The sequence below is a fragment of the Micromys minutus genome (assembly GCF_963924665.1).
Source record: "Micromys minutus genome assembly, chromosome: 27".
NCBI lineage: Eukaryota > Metazoa > Chordata > Mammalia > Rodentia > Muridae > Micromys > Micromys minutus.
In genome coordinates this window covers 35,149,062-35,169,858 of record NC_137962.1, presented here as the reverse complement: position 1 = coordinate 35,169,858, position 20,797 = coordinate 35,149,062, and the positions used below count along the sequence as shown (strand labels likewise).

General features: G+C 51.4%; 1 protein-coding gene across 1 annotated transcript in view; it reads right to left on the bottom strand.

Moving 5' to 3' along the window:
* EFCAB6 (EF-hand calcium binding domain 6) overlaps positions 1-20,797 on the bottom strand; it is a gene marked incomplete at both ends in the record, with an annotated part of 175,142 nt that overhangs the window by 52,597 nt on the left and 101,748 nt on the right. Inside the window, 4 exons of the mRNA XM_080939474.1 lie at positions 4,570-4,802; positions 7,235-7,368; positions 9,473-9,587; positions 20,602-20,770. Coding sequence (XP_080795600.1) covers positions 4,570-4,802; positions 7,235-7,368; positions 9,473-9,587; positions 20,602-20,770 — 651 coding nt within the window. The remainder of the gene's footprint in view (positions 1-4,569; positions 4,803-7,234; positions 7,369-9,472; positions 9,588-20,601; positions 20,771-20,797) is intronic.

Below are 20,797 nucleotides of genomic sequence, written 5' to 3'. Positions count from 1 at the left end.
CAGGAGCTACAAACTGGTAAATAATTTATCTGGGCCAATAAATAACACCACCTGTGATGAGGTGGGATCCTCTCAGAAATGCCAAGCACACAAGCTTATCTGCCTTGCCAGATGTAGCCCCTCACCAGGGCCTATCAAAGGAGGAGTACCTTGAGATGAGATGGGGTAGGTGCAGAGAACGGCCACCTAGGAAAACTGTCACAGGGAAGGACCCTGCTCTGCTCCTGGGCTCCATCCAGCTCAGGTGCAGGTTCTCATGCTGTGGCCTGTGGCCCACTTTAAACTGTCACTCAGAACAACCTGCCCTGCTGACCTGCACTGGACAGCCCTGCACTGGAGGTTCTAGACTGCTCTGTCCCCTACAGAGAGTTGCCCCGCGTCAACATGGGATCCCGACCTCCACTGACAGTCCTTCTGAACTCATCAGCGCTTTTGAGGACACTCTGTAGCCTGTACAAATGAGGACTGGTGTCTGACAGTTACCAAAGCTGCAAGAGAAGCTGCACATGATGGCGCACATCTCTAATGTCAGCCAGCAGTCAGGGGTGGAGACTGGAACATAGTGTGAGTTCCCAGGCCAGCTTGGGCCCCACAAAGAGATCCTGTCTCAAGAAAAATCTAACCTAAAACCCACACAAGAACTGAATGGATAACAAGCTCGTCACTAACGGCCTTGGGGGCCAAGTGCAACGAGGAACATTTGGTCTGACTGGGGCAGCTTGTGGACTCCAGACTGTTAAGGGGTTCTGGTAGCCCAGGAAGACAAAGACATGCTATGTTACAGGCATGGGTATGGCTCTGAGGCTAACGCTGTCACTGGGCCCTGCCCTGGGAGTGGCCAGTGTCCTTGGAGCAGAGCTGCAGTGACTTGCATAACTGGATGAATCCTGTTAGCCTCAGGAGGAAGGCCAGGACCATCAGGCTAAAGAAACTAAGAGTGAGAAGGGCCTGCAGGGGCAGGCCAATCAGTTAGCACCACGGGAATTCTAACAGGCCCACAGTGTGACGGTGCAAGAGCCCAGGACCTGACCCTAAATTCTATTAACAAAACCAAGAAAGTCTCATCAACTATCAAGGTAAAGGATGGACCAGCGAGTGTGATGCTGAAGTCATGAGATCTTACAGTGGCTGCTGCAGCCCAAAGACCTGCCTGGGAGAAAAGGGTGAGTGAGTCCTTGAGAGGGCTGGATACATGGAGGTTCCAAGGAAAGAAACAAAGATGGGGGAGGAGGGAGGAGGTAGCTTGGAGGAAGGGTGGATTCCTATCACCTACATCAAGCAGATCATAACTACCAACACTGACCTCTATCCACCATGAGTGGGCACGTGCACACTCTTACACTCGCGTGCACACACACACACACACACACACACACACACACACACACAGAGAGAGAGAGAGAGAGAGAGAGAGAGAGAGAGAGAGCGCACATATAAATATGTAAATATGTAAAAAAGTAAATATAAATGTTGTAAAAAGAAAGGCAAATCCATAATAAAGAGAGATATAACTGGCTCTCTCCAGCAGGAGAGGATGCTGACAAGTTCCACCATAAACTTGTCTTTCTAGTTTCTCACTGCAGAGCCCAGAGTTTCACTGTGACTTAAAGAAACCTCTGCCACCCCTCTGTAGAGTTTGGTGAGATCAAGCATAGTTCTTTGATGGGCTATAGGATGAGAAATGAGACAGGAAGGAGCTTCAGTGTCATCAGCAAGTTGGACGTGGAGCACCCCCACTGGGAGGCACAGATCACAGGAGTGGAGGTGAGCATTCAGTGAAAGCTGTCTCTGAAGACAAATGGAGACCTGGCAGGCTCCCTGTGTTGGTCACCCAGCAGGAGGGACTGACTGCACTGCGTCCCATGATAAGAATCTGCAGTCTACCTTGGTGACAAGGACCCATGACAGTGTTTGAGCCTGTGTGATGGTGGATGGCGAGGTAGCTGTGTTTAACAGGAGAGTAGGAGACAGGTCCCTGGGCCAAGCCGTTCCAGCAGATGTCCACAGAAGACAAGACATGGTGTGTAGCTATGGAGCAAACAGGAGGTCACCTCACCTTCACAGAGCAACAAACTCTCAAAGTCAAGGGGCAGTGGAGGCCTAGAGAGTAGGGGGCCCAGACAAGAGGACCAGGGGTTTCCAGAGATGGATAGGTGTCTGGGGGCTCTGTGGAATGGGTAAGGCTCCTCCCTGCCCTCCACCTCACCTTTGGGTCCTTAGAGCACGACACCAACTCTTCTCTGAGACCTAGTCTTTCCTCCCTAAGGCCAGACAGGCATGCTTCCTGACAGGGCCCTCAGGGTCTCAATTCCAGGCTCAGAGCTGTCTCTCCCAGATGCCCACAGGCCTGGTCCTGCCCTCCTAGGATCCAGCCTCTGCTCTGAGTTCATCTTTTACTCTGGGGCCGCTGAAGCATCTTCCCAGTGTACATTCTGACTCCTTCATCCCACAGCCTATGAACCTACCTACCTGCTGGAGACGGGGAACTCTGCCACCCATGTGGGGCTGCTTCATACGCCCCCCCCCCATTCTTTCCCACCGTGTCTCACTGTGGGGCCACACCTCTGCCAGCAACTTCTGGATTTGCCTGCGGCTTCTGCTCCGTGGTTTTGCATTTGTTGTTCTACCAGCCTTCTGTCAACTGACAGATTCCTACTGACACTTCGGGGCCCAGCTCAAGTGTCCCCACTTCTTCTGGACACCTGTCTCCACTGTCTTTGTGTCCCAGGGTGGCTCTTCTGTGTCATCTCGGCCTCCGGCCTGAGTCCCTGGTGCAGCCTTGAGCCCTGTTCACATGTGCACCGTGGAGGCCCAAATAATGCCCAGCATTGAGTTAACCCACTGCAAATATGTAGAGTGAACGGATACAAACAAGGACAAATCGCTAGATGGCCAAGCCTACGCTCTGGTGTCAAGATTTTCGAAAGCCATCTGTACACATTTTCAAAAGTATCCCTTGGCAGGATTTTTAAATTGTTCTTTTAACTTATATACCCGCATGAGCATGTCTCTGTGTTCAGTGCATGGGAGTGCAGGTGCCCAAGGGCGCCAAAGATTCACATCGCCCTGAAGCTGTTACATGCGGTTGTGAGGAGCCTAATGTAGGTACTGAGAGCCAAAGCTGGGTCCTGTGTAAGAGCAATGCAGGTTCTTAATCTCTCCAGACCCGCGAGATTTATTTTTCATTATGTGTGTGTACATTGGTGGGCGTATACATGCAGATGCTCCCTTTAAGGGGAAATTTTAAAAAAAGTATTAGGTCCCCTGGATCTGGAGTTATAGGTGATTACGAGAAGTCAAATTAAGGTCCTCTGCGTGAGCAGCAAAGGCTCCTAACAGCTGAGCAATCCATCTCTGAACTCCCCAGAAGGATGGTGTTGGTTCCATTTCAGTGATGAGCAAACAAACCTCACATCAACACCTTTAGACCCTGAGTGGGAACATGGGCAGCCAGCTTGTGTGCCATGTGACCATTTTGCTTAGGAAGGGATGATGGTCATTTTCTTGCTTTTCCTCCCAGTAATAATTACAGTAAAACCCATGAGTTCTGGGGGGAAATTAAACAAGGTATATATACGGTCAAAAGCTTTGTGTAGCTTTGCCACGTCGTATCAGGGTGATACAGGGTCACACCTCTGCCAGCTCTGTGTGCTTAGACAGAAGGTCTGCTGGTTTGCATCCCCTGGAACCACAGCATCCTGGGGCAAAAGCCTCCCCCACTCCCTAGTGTCAGTGTCATGAGCAACAGGCTGGGAAGTATCTCAGTCTGAGCACGAGAACCTACGTCTCACCCTCAGCACCCATGGATGAAGCTAGCTGTGGTGGCACATGCTTGTAGTCACAGTTAGAGAGGAAGGGGCTGAGTGCTGGGGCTCAGTGACAAGGGACAGACAATGGTTCCTGAGGAACACCACCGAGGCTGACCTGAGGCTGACCTCTGACCTCCACACACATGTACACACCCCCATATGTGGACACACATGAACACACACATTTACACTGGAAAACGAATGAAAGACCAGTGACTTTGCTCATGTGTCAGCTTGCTCCAGATGACAGTGGGTGCTTCCGTGACAGGCATCTCCTAGACGGTGGCCCTACTCTAGTCCAAACAGTGAACCCCGAGTAGACTAAGACTCTCCTTCTTGTGAGCATGGGTGTAGGGCTGCCACTTTCTGGGATAGGCTGGAAGCAGATCCCTGCATCTCCTAAGAAACTGCCATAGATGGGTCTGTGCCTTCCTAAACGCTCACCTACAGCCCAGATGAACATTGGGAGCTGAGGAGGAATTGGGGGTACACCTTGTTCACGTGAATAGTTGGTGAGTTTACTTGATGGGACATCATAACCTTGTTCCCTTTCGGCCCCCACCTGCCCTGGAGTGGCCTCAGACAACAGAGTCTGTCTGTCCAAAGGTTTCTAATGCTTGCACCTTGAACGGCTGAGCAGAAAGTCACACATCTGACTCCATACAGAGAAATAGAGAAGGGAGTACATGCGTGCATTTATATGCATGAGAAAAGGCCCGGTAAGCACATACCCATGACTCTGACCACACCACCTTCTTACCTAATGAGCCTTTGAGGTGCCTCATCTGATTTCCAGGGTCTCTTCTCACACAGGTTCTGAAACTCTCGGAAGTTTAGAGTGACGTTAAATCTCAAGCCCAGGAGGCTGAGGAAGCGCTCAAACTCCAAGTCCTTCATGTTGAGCAGTAAGTACTGTAGCAATCTCTGAAGGTCATTCATGCTGATTATACCGTCCCTGTCGGTGTCTACTTTAAAGAAGGCGGAGTAGGAGTCCTAGAAATAAAGCACAGGAGTCACTGCACCCTTCCCTCTTCCATGCCACTCACGGCCACTCCCTGAAAGGCCACGGTGCCCCTGTCCTGGTCCAGTGTGTGCTTGGGACACCTGCATGTCCTGTCCCTGCACTTGGAGTGAGGAGAGTGGGCAGGGCTTCCTGAAGAAGTCAAAGCTCTCCCTGGTCTGGAGTGTTTGGAATGTCTGGCCGCACCCCTTTTCAGCTATGTAAACCCTATGCCAGGTTTCACAACCAGGAGCCACCTGCACCAGGGATCCTTCTGGAAGGCTGAGCAGAAGCCCTTTTCTCTGTCCATGGTGCTGCCCAGAGGCCCCATGATCAGCATATAAAAAATCAGGTTCAAAGGTCACTGGGTGCTGGTATACCCCAAAGCACACTACTTAGTCACACCCTTTTACTGCCAGTGTAACTTTGGGTAAGGCATCTGACCTTGACAGGTCCCCAACAGGAGTTGTTCAGAACACTGAGTTGGCCTGTTTCATGTTAGTGTCTAATTAGGTAATTTGGGGTTTCACGGAAAGTTCTGGCTGAGATACCTCGCTGATTCAGTCACCAGACATTCCTGTGTGCAGTCACTGTGCTGAACACCAAGGGGATGGTTTCGAAGATGCTGGCTCTGCCTCAGAGTCACTGCATGTAGAGGGGAGGGGGCTGTGCTGGGGGCTTAGTAGGGCTGCAGACTCCTCTGTTCACAGGTTCCCCTAACTCTGGCTCTAAGCCTCTCATACTACAGAGCCACTGTGCCGATATATCCGGATTGAACAAGACCAAAGGCAAACCTCTTGCTCAGTCCTCTCGGGCCTCTTGCCTTGGCAGATGGAGGCTTACAGGTTGCTCAGACCACATACTCAAGAGTCCCAAGTCCCCCTGTTCATGTCTCACGAATGTGTCACATATCAGACTTGCTTCCTGCACCTGGAACCTACCCTTCTGGCCCATTTGCCTTAATCCCACCTAAGCTCATCTAACAGAATCCTGGCTACCATCCTGGCTACATCAGGTGACCCCGTTCTCCAGCCACCCATACTGCCCAGCCGCTGTGTTCTCCCTATTAGCCCAACTCATCCCTTCCCCCCAACCCCCTGCTCCCTGACACCCAAGGATGCCTCCGGCATGTTGGTGAGCCCTCCCTCCAGTCTCAGCGCCTCCAAAGCTTGTTTCTGCCTCCTTGCCTCTGCCTGCAGGCCGAGTCCCAGAGAGCCAGCGGATCCACGTGGCTCATGTGGAGGGCTTAAAGAGAACAGGGAGCTGGGAAGGCCAAAGCCATCCCAAAGGAGAGGAGAAGCTGTCCAGGAAAGGAACGAAAAGTGCAAATGGGAAGAGGGCCATGGCAGAGCAGAGCCAGGAGGAGGAGTCAGAATAAACAGGCAGCTGGGCAGAGCCCCGTGCGGATGGGGCACCCTGCAAGATCAGATTCGAACGGTTCGGTGGAAAAGGGAACAGAGAGAGGTAATGTATGCCACCTTCCTGCGGTTCTGCTTCCTTCTGCTGGATCTGTAGATGCAGCCAGAGCCATGCTCCTGCATGCCCTTACCAGCCAGGTGACCAGGTTAAACATCAAGGCCACAGGGACCACAGAAGTCCTGGATGTGTGGCTCAAGTCACCACAGGGTCTCTGGTTCTCCTGGCTTTTTCCTTACCCCTGCCTGCTGCTTCCCAGTGGTCTGCTCACCTACCCACACTCCCGATCAGTTCGGATGAGCCCCAAGTCAAGTGCGCTGGCCACACAGGCAAGATCGTTAAGTTCACCTTTCTTCCCTAAACCCTTCCTACTTTTTACCATGGTTTGGGACCATTTATCTACCTTGTCCATTTTAGGTCTCACATGGGCAGGCAGCCCATGTTTCTGTCCTTCTGCTTGCCTTCCCTTAGACAGCCCTGTTGGTTCTTGGCCAGCTTGAACTGGGCTCCTGTCTGCCTTCCCCTTCCTTTCCTACTGGAATTTGACTTGGGCTTCAGACCTGGACCGGGGGCCCCTTTATTCTCTGTAGTCTTAAAGGGCCCTGCCTTGTTGTCCCAAGGCACTCAGCAGCTGGCCAGTGTCTATGAGTTGCCACTTGCTGTCTGCACCTTGGACAAGAGTAGAGTCCAGGCAGGGCACCCCAACATTTAGTGCAGACTCTGACAGGCAGTGAGCATGCATAATTTGTTTGGTGTGTAAGAACAAGTGTAAGACCCCAAGTCCTCACTGTCCCGTGGGTGTCCATGCTCCCTAAGAGGGGTTTCTTTCTACCATCAGTGTTGACTGGGCATCTCAGAGGGTGGGCTCTCAGAGTTAGGCTCCCTGTCTCTGTGTGTCCCCTGTAGCTACCAGGTCTGAATGGATACCAGAACTCATGCACGTGTGAGCCGTGGGGGTGGGGGGCAGGGCGGAACCTTAGAGAAGCCACGATGTAGAAAGCCGTGTTACCCGGAACGAGTCCTTCAGTTTCTTGGGGAAAATTCTCAGGCATTCCTCAGCAGATATGAAGTGATCGTCCAAGTTCATCTTTGAGGCTGTGCGTGACTGCAGTGGAACCGTTTCCGGTCCACTCATCACAGAGTCTAAAAGGGCAACAATGGAAACCTTCCATGAGCTCTGCAGCCACACCTCTCTGTGACGACCCCAGTACCTGCTCCCTCCCTTCTGAAACCTGGTTGAGGGAGACCCCACGTGGCATGGCATCCAATGGTTGTTCTGTAAGGATCCACCTCCCTCACCTCCCAACACACCTTACGAAGGCTCTTATCTCAAAGGGAGCTTGGTTCCCACAGTATGGGGCCACATGGCACTTGACCCTTGGCATGTACACCTGCCCCGTGCTTCTGTCCCTCCTTGGTTCATCTCCTGATTCCCGAGACCTCTCCCTTGTCCTTGCTCACTAACTCAGCAGCATCCTTACCATAGGGCTTGCTGATAACACCAGCGGAGCATCCCAGAGTTCACAGCCTGAAACTAGAGGGGCTTCTACTCAGGGGCAGATCTGCACTCAGCAGAGACTCTGGCGTATGGTGAGCACGTGGTGCTTGTGTTTTGAATGATGGAGTAGAAATGAGTGAGTCTCTGGAGTCTGAGCTGTCTTCATCAGCAGTCAGCATGCCCCTAGCAAGGAGGCCTCGGTACCTATCCCTTAATGATGGCAGAGCAACTCAGGAGAGGGGTCTCGGAGTTAGAGCCCTTCAACTACATGAAGAGCTCGAGTTTCACATCCTCTTTTGGTGCAAGGAAATGTCTGGTGGGCTAGAAATGGGGTTCGTGGGGACCCTGGCTGCCCAGACAGCACTCAGGCTTGCAGAGCTGGACTTTTGATGGCCATTTATAGCCTCGTCACTCACCCCATGCTCATCAGGTTGGGGTCCTCAGACTATACATTCTAGGACATGGCTGCAGTAATGTGTGGGGTCTGGGGGTTTGGGGGGGCAGGGTTGGGTCAGGGTTCCATAACTTCTACTTTCTCCACCTCAAAGTAGGGGGCTGATCACTGCTTGGCAGATCATCAGAGCTGATCCCTCCACAATGAAAGCAAGACACACACACACACACACACACACACACACACACACACACACACTCACTCACTCACACACATCAGAAGATGGTTATCTATAATTACCTATGTGACCTACAGGCTTGTGTTGTTCCTCTCTCTTCACAGGTGGGGATGCAGACAGTCTAGATTCAGTGATAAACCTAAGACCCCAGAGGCCGGCCATACCCCATCCCTAATGGGCCTTAAAAAGTTAGGCAGCACATTTTTCGTCATGAGCTAGGCAAAGCTGAATCACCTACTTGGCTACCTGGCCCTGCTCATCAGTCTCTCGTGGTCCCTTTAAGATTCCAGGACCGTCCATCACCTTCTCTCAGGGTCCAGTTCCTTGGCAAAGCTACCCAGTTCCTGTACAGAGCCAGGGGTACACTTCCCATTGCTGCAAGAAGACTGCAGGGTGGCTGGGTGGAGACTCTAGTGGCCCTGGGCACATGTCTTTTCCCCTGTCACTGGCTTTGAGGGGTGACTGCATCACCTCTAGGGAGCCTGCCCCAGGCAGCACCCCTACTTACACACTGAGAGACAGGCCTTTTCCATGTGTGGGAGGGAGGCTCTGGGCATCAGGGACAGCTCAGAATGCTGTCACCTGTCTGTTTGGCACCCCTAAAGGAAACTGCAGGAAGTAAAGCCCTGAAGCATATCTGCTGGCAGCTACAGCCCTCTCTGGGCACCTGCCTGAGGCCTGGTGGGGCAGTGCCATCCCATCCTCCTCTGCCTGGCCTGCTTCTCCCTGACACCCTTAGTAGCTGCTATTGCTGTACTCTTCCAGGCGAGAGAGAGAGAGAGATTTCCCCTAGTATTGCCAGTTTGAGCCCACAGCCTTGTACATGCCAGGCAAGAACTCTACATCCCCAGCCCTCAGATAACCATCTTTTATGAAGGAGAGTCTCAAAGGCTGAGGTGGGTCTGAGGAAGCACTCTCGGGACCATCTGCTCTGAGTCTGTGGTCCGCTCACAAAGCTCTGTTCAAGTGAAACACAGATAAGATTAAGCAAACGTGGCTTCTGACTTTCCACCGGGGTTGCCATCACATGAGCAACCTGTGGCACTGCCAGAAAAGACCTGTGGGGACATCAGGCCCCATGGTGGGCAAGATATGAACACACCTGCCAGCTAGCTACCTTCGAATCCCATGGTGAAGTCTTGGTAGCTCATGCCTTCGTTCTTGAAGCCTAGTTTGGAAACCAGCATTGAATATTGGCAGTCATTCATAGGCATTCCACTTCTCTCCAGGACCTGGCAGGGAGGAGGCCAAGAGTGAGAGAGGCATTAGGGTAGCTGTCCCATAAGCCACTGCTCCTCTGCAGGCTCCAGCAGCCATTGTTACTTGTCTGCCCCCTCTAACCCCGCCCACAGCTGCTGAGGGCGGGGCCAGCCTTCTGTGCCCCTAGATGGAGGCAAGGGCTTGTTTCTGGGGCTTGTGAGTAAATAAAGGGCCCAGGCAGTATGACGCTTAGGAGGCAGCTCAGCAGCTCTTCGTCAAGGCCCTGCCAGCCAAGGTGCCCAGCTCTCCCGGGTCTCTCAAGCGGCTTCTGCGTCTCATAAGCTAGCTGCTGTTTCACACACTTCCCCAGGTCAAAGGAGCAATGAAAGCAGTTTCTGGAGGGAAAGTAAGATTGCTATTGGTCATTTGATCGTGACCCACAGAGGAAAGCTGCGTGGGTGTCTGAGGGGAGGGCAGCTCCAGGTGCCATCTGGCCTCTCCTTGTGCGAATCCACTCGCTGAAGGTGGTTTCTGGATCCTTCAACACTGACACATGCTCCTGTTCCATTTGTGTATACGGTGTGAAGTGGGGGACAAAGGAGCAAATATGTGTCCCTTTGTGACAAGCACTGGGACAGAACTGCCCCAAAGCCACCTTCCTAGGAGGCACTGGCTGGCTGAGCTGCTGTGGGCAGATGGCCTTGGCTCCGTGGTGGTCAGAGACAATCTAGGAGCTGCCTGCCTGGAGGCTGCCTCGCACAGAGAGGTGCTGGGGGTCAGGGCAGGTGAAAGATGTTCCACCTGGCTGTCTACCCCGTGTTCACACTCTGAGTGAGGGCGGAGACCTGTGCAATGGAGGCCGCAGACTACAGGTTCAGACGGGGCTGTGCATCAGGCAGGATGGCCGATCTCAGTAGGGACAAAGATAGACTGGCTTGCTGAAGGCTTGTGGGAGGCTGAATGTTCAAGGTTGTAGGGAGAGGTGTTTCCTCTGTAGCCCGGCCACCCTGGGACAGTGGATGTGTGACTAGACTGGGGAAACCATCCATGCGAGTTAAGCTTCATTGAGACTCATTACCAGGAGGGCCCCTGGGACCACCGAGGAGTCGGTGACACTCCCAGGAAGGTCCAGGGGCACCAGCTGGACAATACTATCTGTGCTGTCCTCTACTGCTCACGACAGAGTCCACAGGCCAGATGCCATAGCACAGACATCCTCAGAAGCCAGCTGTGTTCCTGTGTGCTCCACCTTTTGGGGGCAGCTGGCCTGGGACATCAGGAGGAGGCAGGTACTCTTGAAGACGCTAGCTTGCCCTGCCCTGGCTCTGCGGAACACAGCCTCATCTGAAAGTCCCTATATGGTCCAGCAAGCCCCCTCCCAATGCTCCCTGAACTCGGATTGAACCTTGACAGTGAACAGAAGTATCCCAGAAGCCTGGCAGTGGTCTCCTTCTCTCGGGATCCTACAGCATGGGGGACACATAGACATGAGTTGACATAGGTGGATAGTTCTGGTGTTGCACAAATCCCAGAGCAGAGGGAGAGTGGAGGCAAGTCTGGGGGGCAGGGGGGCATAAGGCAGGGCTGGGCTCCATTCCCTCACTGTGTGACACCGCTCTCTGTGTGCCCTGCACTGTGTGAGTTCTCTGTGGCACCCCATCAGAAGCCCAGAGAAAGGATCACTCAGAATCCTATACAAAGACCTGAAAACAAATACTACCTGGCCTGGTTCTCATCACAAACCACCTCTCACTGTTAAAGAAACCAGGCTGGAGGAAGAGCGGCCATTAGAAGTGGACTGTACTCACACAGTGAGAGAGAGAGCTGCCTGCTGTGGAATCCTGGTCTTCACACAAACCCCAACTGGCCACATAGGGAGAGCTAACTGGAGTTTTGGCAAATACCTCGTGACCCCACCAGTTGGGAAAGTGCAGGAAGCTGTCCAAGAGGTTGTGAACTGTCTCGATCGGGTGTCTGCATCTTCCTGGGAGGCTTCAGAAAGCAGTTCCTCCTCCCACCCTTCAGGCTCTGCTCCCCACATGGCTGCAGACTTTGAACCCCTTGAACAGCCTAGATTTGGCTCCGTGCACAGGAGCTACCATTTCTGTGTCACATGTCCTTTCTGGAGTTCAGGGAGAGGGTGCAGGGAGCTGAAGACTAACAGAGGGAAGATAGTGATACATCCTTCCTGGTTAGTGGGGCCTGGCCTGGCTGTGCACATGTGTGTGTGTATGTGTGTGTGTGTGTGTGTGTGTGTGCGTGTGTGTGTGTGTCTGGTTTGTGTCTGTGTTTTTCTGTGTGTGTGTCTGATCTGTGTGTGTGTGCATGTATACACATGTGCCTGCATATGTGTGTATATGCGTGGGTATGTGAACAGGCTGTAATGTGCTGACTACAGGACCAGGAGCTGCAGGGGTTGTGGCATTATGGAGAAGTGTTGAATTCCAAGGCCATCCTTTGGCTGGGACTCCCATGCCATCTGTACCCAGTCTCTGCCTCTGTTCCCAGGCTCTGTGGAGGTTCCTGTTGTAGCATGGGTGCAATGGGTGTTTAGACAGAAAGCTGCAGCCCACACAAAAGCCCCCAGAGGCAATGGGTCTCGGAAATGAATAGATGGGTTACTCGCTTTGAAAAATAACTTCACATTTTGAAAACAATCACACATGAATTATTCATTGCAAAGTCCTCCTGCTTAGTCCTTTCACAAAAACATATGCAATGGAGGGAAGGAAAATGTCTGCAGGCAAATGTTTCCCAGCCCGGAGGGCAGTGAAGCTCGGGGAGACATGGAAGCCTTACACATCCTGGCCAGTGGGCTGGGTGTGCAGTTCCCCAGGGGCAGAGAGTGCCATGGGATATGCTCGGCCTCGCTGGCAAGCTTCTCAGAAGCACTGAGCTTCCCCAAGGCTGCGCCCCTCCAGAGCAACTGCAATGAACACAGCAGCGGATCCAGAAGACGTTTTCCTCAACACCTGCCACCAGCTCACAGGCAGCAGGGACTCAGCCACAGCCGTAGAACACACTGAAAACCCTTTATCCAGCCAAACCCTGTCTTCTGGGAGACTCCTGAAAGTCCACTGAAAAGTGACAAACTAGTATCAAAACCCTTCCTTCATTCTTTCCATGTGTGTGTGTGTGTGTGTGTGTGTGTGTGTGTACGTTTTGGTTTTACTATGCAGGATAGACAAGCCAAGCAGTGGGTCCCAGGGATCTACCCATCTCTACTTCCCCAGCACTGGGCTTCCAAGAGTGCACCACCACGGGGTCTGGGAATCCAATTCAAGCCTCATGTTGCAAAGCAAGTGCTTCACAACCAAGCTGTCTTGCCAGCCAGCACCTCGTCTGACATTCCTAATTCCCCAAATGGTTGCCTCTATTAACCCTGCCTGGAACAGCCATCACTGCACAGAGAAACATCCTCTGAGCATTGACGACTCATTGACTTGGTGTGAGGCTTTTGGTGCTCCGAGTAGCAAGTGCCCAAGCCACGGTGGCTGACAGGACCCAGGCCTTTCTTGGGGCAGAATGGTTACATCTGTATGTGTGGCACCTCTGTGTCGTGTTTCTGGTGTTTTCCCTTGAGGACACAACCCCTCTAGTTTATCACTCCACACACACAGCAGAACCCCTGAGGCCACTAGGGGACCCTGCTGTCCTTTCTGACTCTGCTGTCCTGTTTTCTATTTACATATAGAGCAAGCTCTCCGAGGCAAGGCAGTAGCTTTCAGCCTCCCATACTACTGCGCCAACAGCTCTCCATTTCCATGTGCATGTGAGGTGTGTGTGTGGGCACACGTATGTGAGGCTGATATGGGAATTATCATTAATTCCTTTTCTTTGAGGCAGAGTCTCTCTCTCTCTCTCTCTCTCTCTCTCTCTTTAAAGATGTATTTATTTTATGTATGTGAGTACACTGTCGCTGTCTTCAGACACACCAGAAGAGGGCATCAGATCCCATTACACAGATGTTTGTGAGCCACCATGTGGGTGCTGGGAATTGAACTCAGGACCTCTGGAAAAGCAGTCAGTGCTCTTAACCACTGAGCCATCTCTCCAGCCCTGAGGCAGTCCCTTAATCAAACCCTGAGCTCACTAATATAGTCAGTCTTGCTAGCCAGCTCCCTTTGAAGATCCATGTTTCTTCCTTCCAAGGAGGAAATGACAGGCAGCCATGCCCACCCTGAATTAACCACTGAGGAGGTAAATGATTTAACCACCAGGCATCTCCTGTTTACACTTCTTTATCCCTTCATGGGGAGCATCTGAGTCTTCCCAGCATTCCCTGAGTTTGGGAACATCCTGTGGTGTGGCTGGTACTGGATGGGTTTGCAGTGAGTTAATGTTAGGGTTGTGCCTTCCTTTTACTTTGCCTGGATTAATCTGAAGACATCCATTTGTCTCTATTGTAAAAGGGAGACCTTGGACATGAGTTCCAAGGTAAGGTGGCTCTGACTTTGTGTCTACCTTCACCTGCAGTGCTTAGTGTCCCACTGTCCTCCAGCTCTGTCATTCCTGCTGAGAGTCAGGCAGCTGCCCAGAGCATGGCTCACCCCGCCGGTTTAAGTTTTCAGTACCTTGTATTTACTCGATATTGGATTTTTCTGAGTTTCTTAAGCCCACAGATTTTGGCCTTCCACCAAAACTGTAATGTTTTGTGCACACACGCAATTAATTGATTAAAATTAATCCCGAACAGGAATCCTTGAAAATTAGCCATGGTCCTCAAAAACAATGTAAATAATAATAATAATAATAATAATAATAATAATAATAATAATAATGCAATAATACAAGGGAAGCCAGGGAAATGATCACAATTCAGAGGAGCCTTGGCAGTGGGTGACTAAGTTTAGCACGGTGTCCCGAATACATTCTAGATAAAGGACTGTAAGTGGAAAACTAAGCAACGAGGAATTCCGAAACACTAGACACTCAGAGTGAGCTACTAGTGAACACTCACTAAATAATGTACAGAGGGAGAGCTTTAGGCAGGATGTAAAGGAATGAGCCCAGTTTCAAGCAAAGAGGAGAAGAGGAGGACATAGTGGCAGACAGACAGACAGGCAAATATGTGTGGACAGATTGCTAAGGCCAGCTAATTACTGAACATACACACACAGACAAACACACACACACACGTCTTGTGGGATTTTAATTACGTGTAAAACTGAAGCATGTGTCAAACAGCACTACCAACGAGACTATAAAGCTGTGTTGACACAGAAACCATAGCCCTCATCTTAAAGGTAATAAGTCATTTATTCTACAGCCATTTTAAGTGACCGTGGCCCAGAAATACAGATTTTTGTTACTCCAAATTCCATGTTCCTAAGTAGAGGCCATTTCATGAAGATTCTATAATGTTATGATGGGATGAAAAAGCTGTCAAACAAGGCAATGTTGTGCTGGTGGGTACATCAGAGAGATAGGTATGCTGAGAGGGGGGAGCTGTCCTGTATACTCCAGACACTATCTGATGATACTTTGCTTTTGGATTGGTTGAAGGTCGTAATCTATTAAGTTAATTGATTCCACAAAGTTTTAATCTATTTGTCACAAGATGTTAGTTCCATGCAGAGGTAGGCAAGGAATGGTTGTTCCAGAGGGTTAGAACTGGCCCAAGCTAAGCTAACTAGCCTCGGGACCTGTAACACTCCAACGTCCCCATGGCATTAAATGAGATCAGAAGATCAGCCAACCAGTTTCTGCAGACTCAGCTTCTTTCCGGGAGATTTGTCCACAGTCCTAAAGCACCCTGCACTGCTCTGGAGGTGCAAACTGCAACCAGCACAGCCTTCACAACAGGACTGAAACTGTGTCTGCTCATAATGGGATGCAAGGGAACATGGAACAACATTACCAGACAAGGAAGCTAATAGCGAGACCTGTCAGAAAAGGAACCCTGTGAAGTACAGGTTAGAGAAAAGGCTAAGGTGCTCAACCACAGAAAAGTAAGCTGGATGTGCCCACGAAAGGCTCGGAAAGTCAAAGAATGCACCAGTCTGATGCTCATTAAAGGAAAGCAGAAGTAGGCCTGAGGCTGGGCAGCATCACACTGTATCCGCCAGTCATAGACACACAGGAACCTCAGCATTTTTGAAATCTACCTTAGCCAGTAACAGCCTCAGGGTGAAATCACACAACATTAGCAGAAGCAACATTAGCAGAACACAAAAGAACCTTGCAAACAAACCCACAGACACCAAACAGATGCCACACTTCCCTCGACACCTGTGGAATGAGCCGGTGAGACCTCCATAACAGTATAGAACCTTGAAAAACTTAGGGAGCCCGAGCAATTACCTTAGGAAACTAAGCCTCCTTCCTATTGACCCCAGGTAAGGGCCAGGGGTCAGTTTGCTGCAGTAGGAGCAGTTTGGGTGTGGCTACCTGTGCTGAGAATCCAGCTGCTCTCTGCCCGAGGCACACAGAGAAAGAAGCATAGACTTCTGAGGGTCTTGTGGTGCTTAGGCCAACAAAATTAGGTGTGAAGGACACCCAAACAAAGTAGGTGGGCCCATTAAGGCATCATGGACATTAGGAAGGTTTTGGGAATAGGAGCCCAATCACTGAGCTCTATTTATATACCATCATGGAGGCTTCTGCTGCTCCCCTGAGCCCCCAGCGAGGAAATCCTTTGCTCTGGGTGCTGATCTGCCGCTCTGAGTACTAAATTTGGTTGGGCTCTCGGAGGACACCAAGAGTCCCCTCTGTGCTGACAGTGGCAGAATGCGGGTGTGCTGGATAGTTCACGTCAGCTTGATACAAGCTAGGTCATCTGAAAGGAGGGAACCTCAACAGAGAAAAATGCCTCCATACGCTCTCATCATTAGTGATTGATGGGGAAGGGCCCATCCCATTGTGGGTGGGGTCATCCCTGGGCTGGTGGTCCTGGGTTCTATAAGAAAGCAGGCTGAGCAAGCCATGAAGAGCGAGCGAGCCAGTAAGCAGCATCTCTTCATGGCCTCTGCATCAGTTCCTGTCTCCAGGTTCCTACCCTGTTTAAACTCCTGACTTGTCTTCCTCCTGATATGAAAATGTAAGGCAAATAAACCCTTTCCTCTTCAAGTTGCTTTGGTCATGGCGTTTTATCATGTAACTGAAACCCTGACTAAGACAGCATCATATCTGCAACTGCTCTAAAGGAGAACATAGGGTGAAGACAATAGAAAGAGCTTTTGACCCAGGTCTCTGCCTCATCGTGGACACACCGTGAATACATCTCTGTTACTCTTACTCTTATCCTAACTTGGAAGTTTTCCTTCATGGAACACTGCCCGTGATGCCTAAGAAGGGTCTTCAAAGAGTCTTTTTATTGGCAGAACAGACTCCAGTGCACGAGAAAGGAATTTAAAGCCAGATGAAGGAAAACATTTACCATTTAATGTTTTTAAAAGTCTACCGTTAGCTGTTAAAATCCCTGGGCTGGCAGGTCCTGTCGAGAGCCTGCACTTCAGACAGTGCTGGGCACCTGGAGTCGGCCCATCCCCTGCCTGGGAACAGCACACTGACGGTAAGCTGATGAAAGGGCTGTCGGCCAGGGGGACGACTGTGCTGTTCGGGGAAAGAGAGGAAAGCTCCTCTCTGGTTCTGAGAAAGAACTGGTGCTCTGGCCTCAGGAGGACGTCAGCACACAGGGTGAACCGTGTTTTCTATCAGCAGCATGAGCTCTGGGGAGAGGGGTTTACCAGGGTCCGAAAGGTAGTGGAGGCTGCTGTGTGTGCACGCCTCATTTACAGTCTCTCCTCCCAGAAGCAGGGGCCTACTTCATCTGTAGTCGCATTGAGTCCAGCCCCAAACTACCTACAGTAGATTCTGTACCCATCACCCGTTGGCTCTGCAGCCGTGGACTCAAGTAAGTCAAGGTGGGAGCGCCTGGAAAAACCATGTCTAGGGTGTCATGTGCAGGCCTGACTCACTTGTCATGACATCTTAAGCATTGTGTTACAACAGCTATTTATACAGAGAGTACACCTTGTGTATTCACACATGGGTGTGTGGAAACACACACACACACACACACACACACACACACACAGACAAGATGGCTCTTGCAGGCCTCCAATTGAGTCCAGCTATTCTTCATACCTTTCATCCCACCTACACTTACGGCCCTGCTACCTGCCCATCACTGGGAAGCCTCACTTCCAGAAGGCCAGGACATCTTCCCCAGAAGCATGCTTCCTCAAAGGGAAAGAAGAGCAAGCAACAATGAGAGAAAAGATCCTGAAGAGACAGTATAAGGGACAACGGGATGGGAGAGAAGCATGGGGTAAAGAGAGTTGAAAAAGCAGGGTCACAAGAGGTCATGGGATGCAGGGTTACAAAAGGCCACAGGATGCAGGGTCGCTTGGTTGAAAGAGAAACTGGGGACATGAGGAGAGCTGTACAGACGAGAGGATTCATGTGACAGGCAGGAGACAAGCAGCACTGGGTGCTGGCCCGGATGAGTCATGAGGCAGGGGAGAGCTGGCATGGAACACGGTGAGCTAGGGGAATAGTGGGTAGACCTGAGGAGCAAAGAGGTGGTCGCTGGAACATGCAGTCCTCATGGGCCATGCTGGCTGGCTGTGCAGCATCTGGACAAGAGGGAAGCATTTGAGGGCTCTCACTGAGGGACTCCCAGGCTGCTTTGCCAAGAACAAACTGTAGTGGGACCAGGGATGAGGCTGCTATAGCCACATGGTATTGGACAGAGATGCTGTAGAGCTGGGGTGTGTCATAGGCTGAAACAATACTGAAGGAAGCTGACAGACCTCAGTGACAGACTGGATGTGGATGTTGGAAGAAAGCATCAGTAAAGGTTACAGGGTTCTAGTCTTGGCATCTGGAACAAATCCCTGGTCCCTGACAGAGGCACAGAGTGTTAACATTATGCTGAGATCCTGGAAGGCTCTATGCAGCTCGCGGAGAGGTCAGACAGACAGGTAATGTTGGAAGCCAGGAGAATCGTGGTCTGGGCTGTGTGGACCTGTGCCGTGAGTCTGAATTGAGTGGTGGACAGAGCACTGTGGAGGACAATGTTCACACTGCTAGGTGTTAGGGATGAGGATGGGTGCCAGGAACATAGGGTGCCATCAACAATCTGGAGCAAGGCACCTTGGCAGTCAGGGCACTGGTGCCCAGTTGCCTCTGTAACCAGCGGCCCACAGTTGCTCTCATTCTTCTGAGATATTCTCACCAAGTCCTCTGTGATTGACTACCACAGTCCCAAGTACCTTCTCTGTCACTGTATAACACACTAACCAAAAGGAACTTGGGGAGGAAAGGGTTTATTTGGCTTACGGGTCACAGACCATCATCAGGGGGAAACCACGGCAGAAGCCCAAGACAGGAGCTTGAAGCAGAGGGCATGAAGGAACACTGCTCACTGGCTTTCTCCCAGGCTCCCAGACAGCTACCTTTCTTATAGCGCCCACACCCACCTGCTCGGGGACAGCACTACCCACAGTGGGCTGGGCCCCCTACATTAGCAGACATGACCAAAGGACAGTCTGACGGAAGCAACCCCTGAAGTGAGATGTCCTCTTCCCGGGTGTGTCAAGTTGGCAACCAACATTAGCCACCATACCAGGCATCTGGTCCCCAAACCGGGACACTGGAGCCACCTGAACCTTTCCCCTCTCCTACCCCTAATTTATGAGCATGATTTGACTCTGGATATCCAAGCCCCACCCCCACAGTCCTTACGCTTAAGTGTCAGGCCCCGGTGGGCACACTTATAGAGGCCACCGACAACCACAAGTATCTTTCTTCTGACACCATCTTCCTCATTGTTGCTGCTGTCGTAACTTTTTCAGAGGTAGGGCTGGGAACTGGTACTTGACAATCAGGCTAGACTGGCTGGCCAGAAAGCCCCAGGGAGCTGTCCATTTCCGTCTCCTCATGGTGAGATCACAACTGTGAACCACCATGCCAGGCTTCTTACATGGATGTCGGGCATGGTACTTGGGTCTTCCTGCTCGTGTGGCAAACTTACTGACTGAGCTCTCGTCCTCAGCACCAGACACCTTTTGTTTGTTTTGTGAGGACAGAGGCAGGGGCAGTTTCCTCTACCATCTGACCTTACCTAGGAGCTCCAGGTTCTCTGTGCCTCCCATCGCCAGCCTCTCCTGTGAAGTACACGGAAATGCTACTCTAATGTCTCTAAGCTAGCACATGCTAGGAGCCCATTAGAATGCCTGGCCTCGAGGTAGACATCCGGCAAATAGCAGGCACTCGAGTGACTGTTATCTTCTGAGGAACCGCTTCCACAGCTTTGTAGCCTGTCCACATGGACACTACTGCAAATTAACTGAGATGCCTTGCCGGGGAACAGCCAGAGTGCTGCTAATGGCAGTGCTCCTCGTAGGGATCTTAGGCATCATGTAAATTAACTCCTGAAGCTGTGCAGGGCCCTTCAAGCAGAGGCTTTTCTGGAACAAAAGCTGCTGGTTCCACAACCACCCTACCTCTCCCAGATGCTATGCCACTGTGTGTGTGTGCGCGCGTGCGTGCGTGCGTGTGTGCATGCGTGCGTGCGTGTGTGCATGCGTGCGTGCGTGCGTGCGTGTGTGTGTGTGTGTGTGTGTGTGTGTGTGTGTGTGTGTGCTCAGAGATGCAGGGGACCAAGCATCTCTGTACTCCCACTCCCAGGGGATCCGCAATACACAGAACCAGGTATATATGGCCGGCCCAACAGTGCAGCAAGAAAAGTTGCTTGAAAGGTTTAAATACCCAAACCAAGCCACAACCATACTGGAAATATTGCCGGAAGGAATTTGCTAAGGCGATGATGTGGGGCCCTCAGAATCGTCCGACGCTGTTGAAGGACCCCTGGAAATACAGTGGCTAAGCAACAAAGCATACCTCCGCACTTGGGTCTGTGTGCGGCAGCAGCTCTGGTGCCCAGCTATGCTGCTCACCTCTTGGTACATTAAATAAACTGGTGTTTTGGTGGCACCGCCTGTGACTTCTTCCACTGTGCACCAACCCCCTTTCCCACTATAAAATGAACGTGCCTGTGGGGAGGAGCGCAAGGAAGCCCCACAGTGGGCGGGATCCTACCTTCCGGAATTCCTCCTGGCTGATCTTTACATCAGGCTCCTTGCTGATGCTGAGGAACTGCTTTCTGAACACTGGGTCCTTCTGCTGGATCTGGTGCTTCAGCCTAACAATGACTTCTTCCTTGGTCATGTTCCTGATCTCCACAGTTTTGTCCTTCGAGGGCTGGGTTCTGAAATCACAAGTAGACTCTGCAATC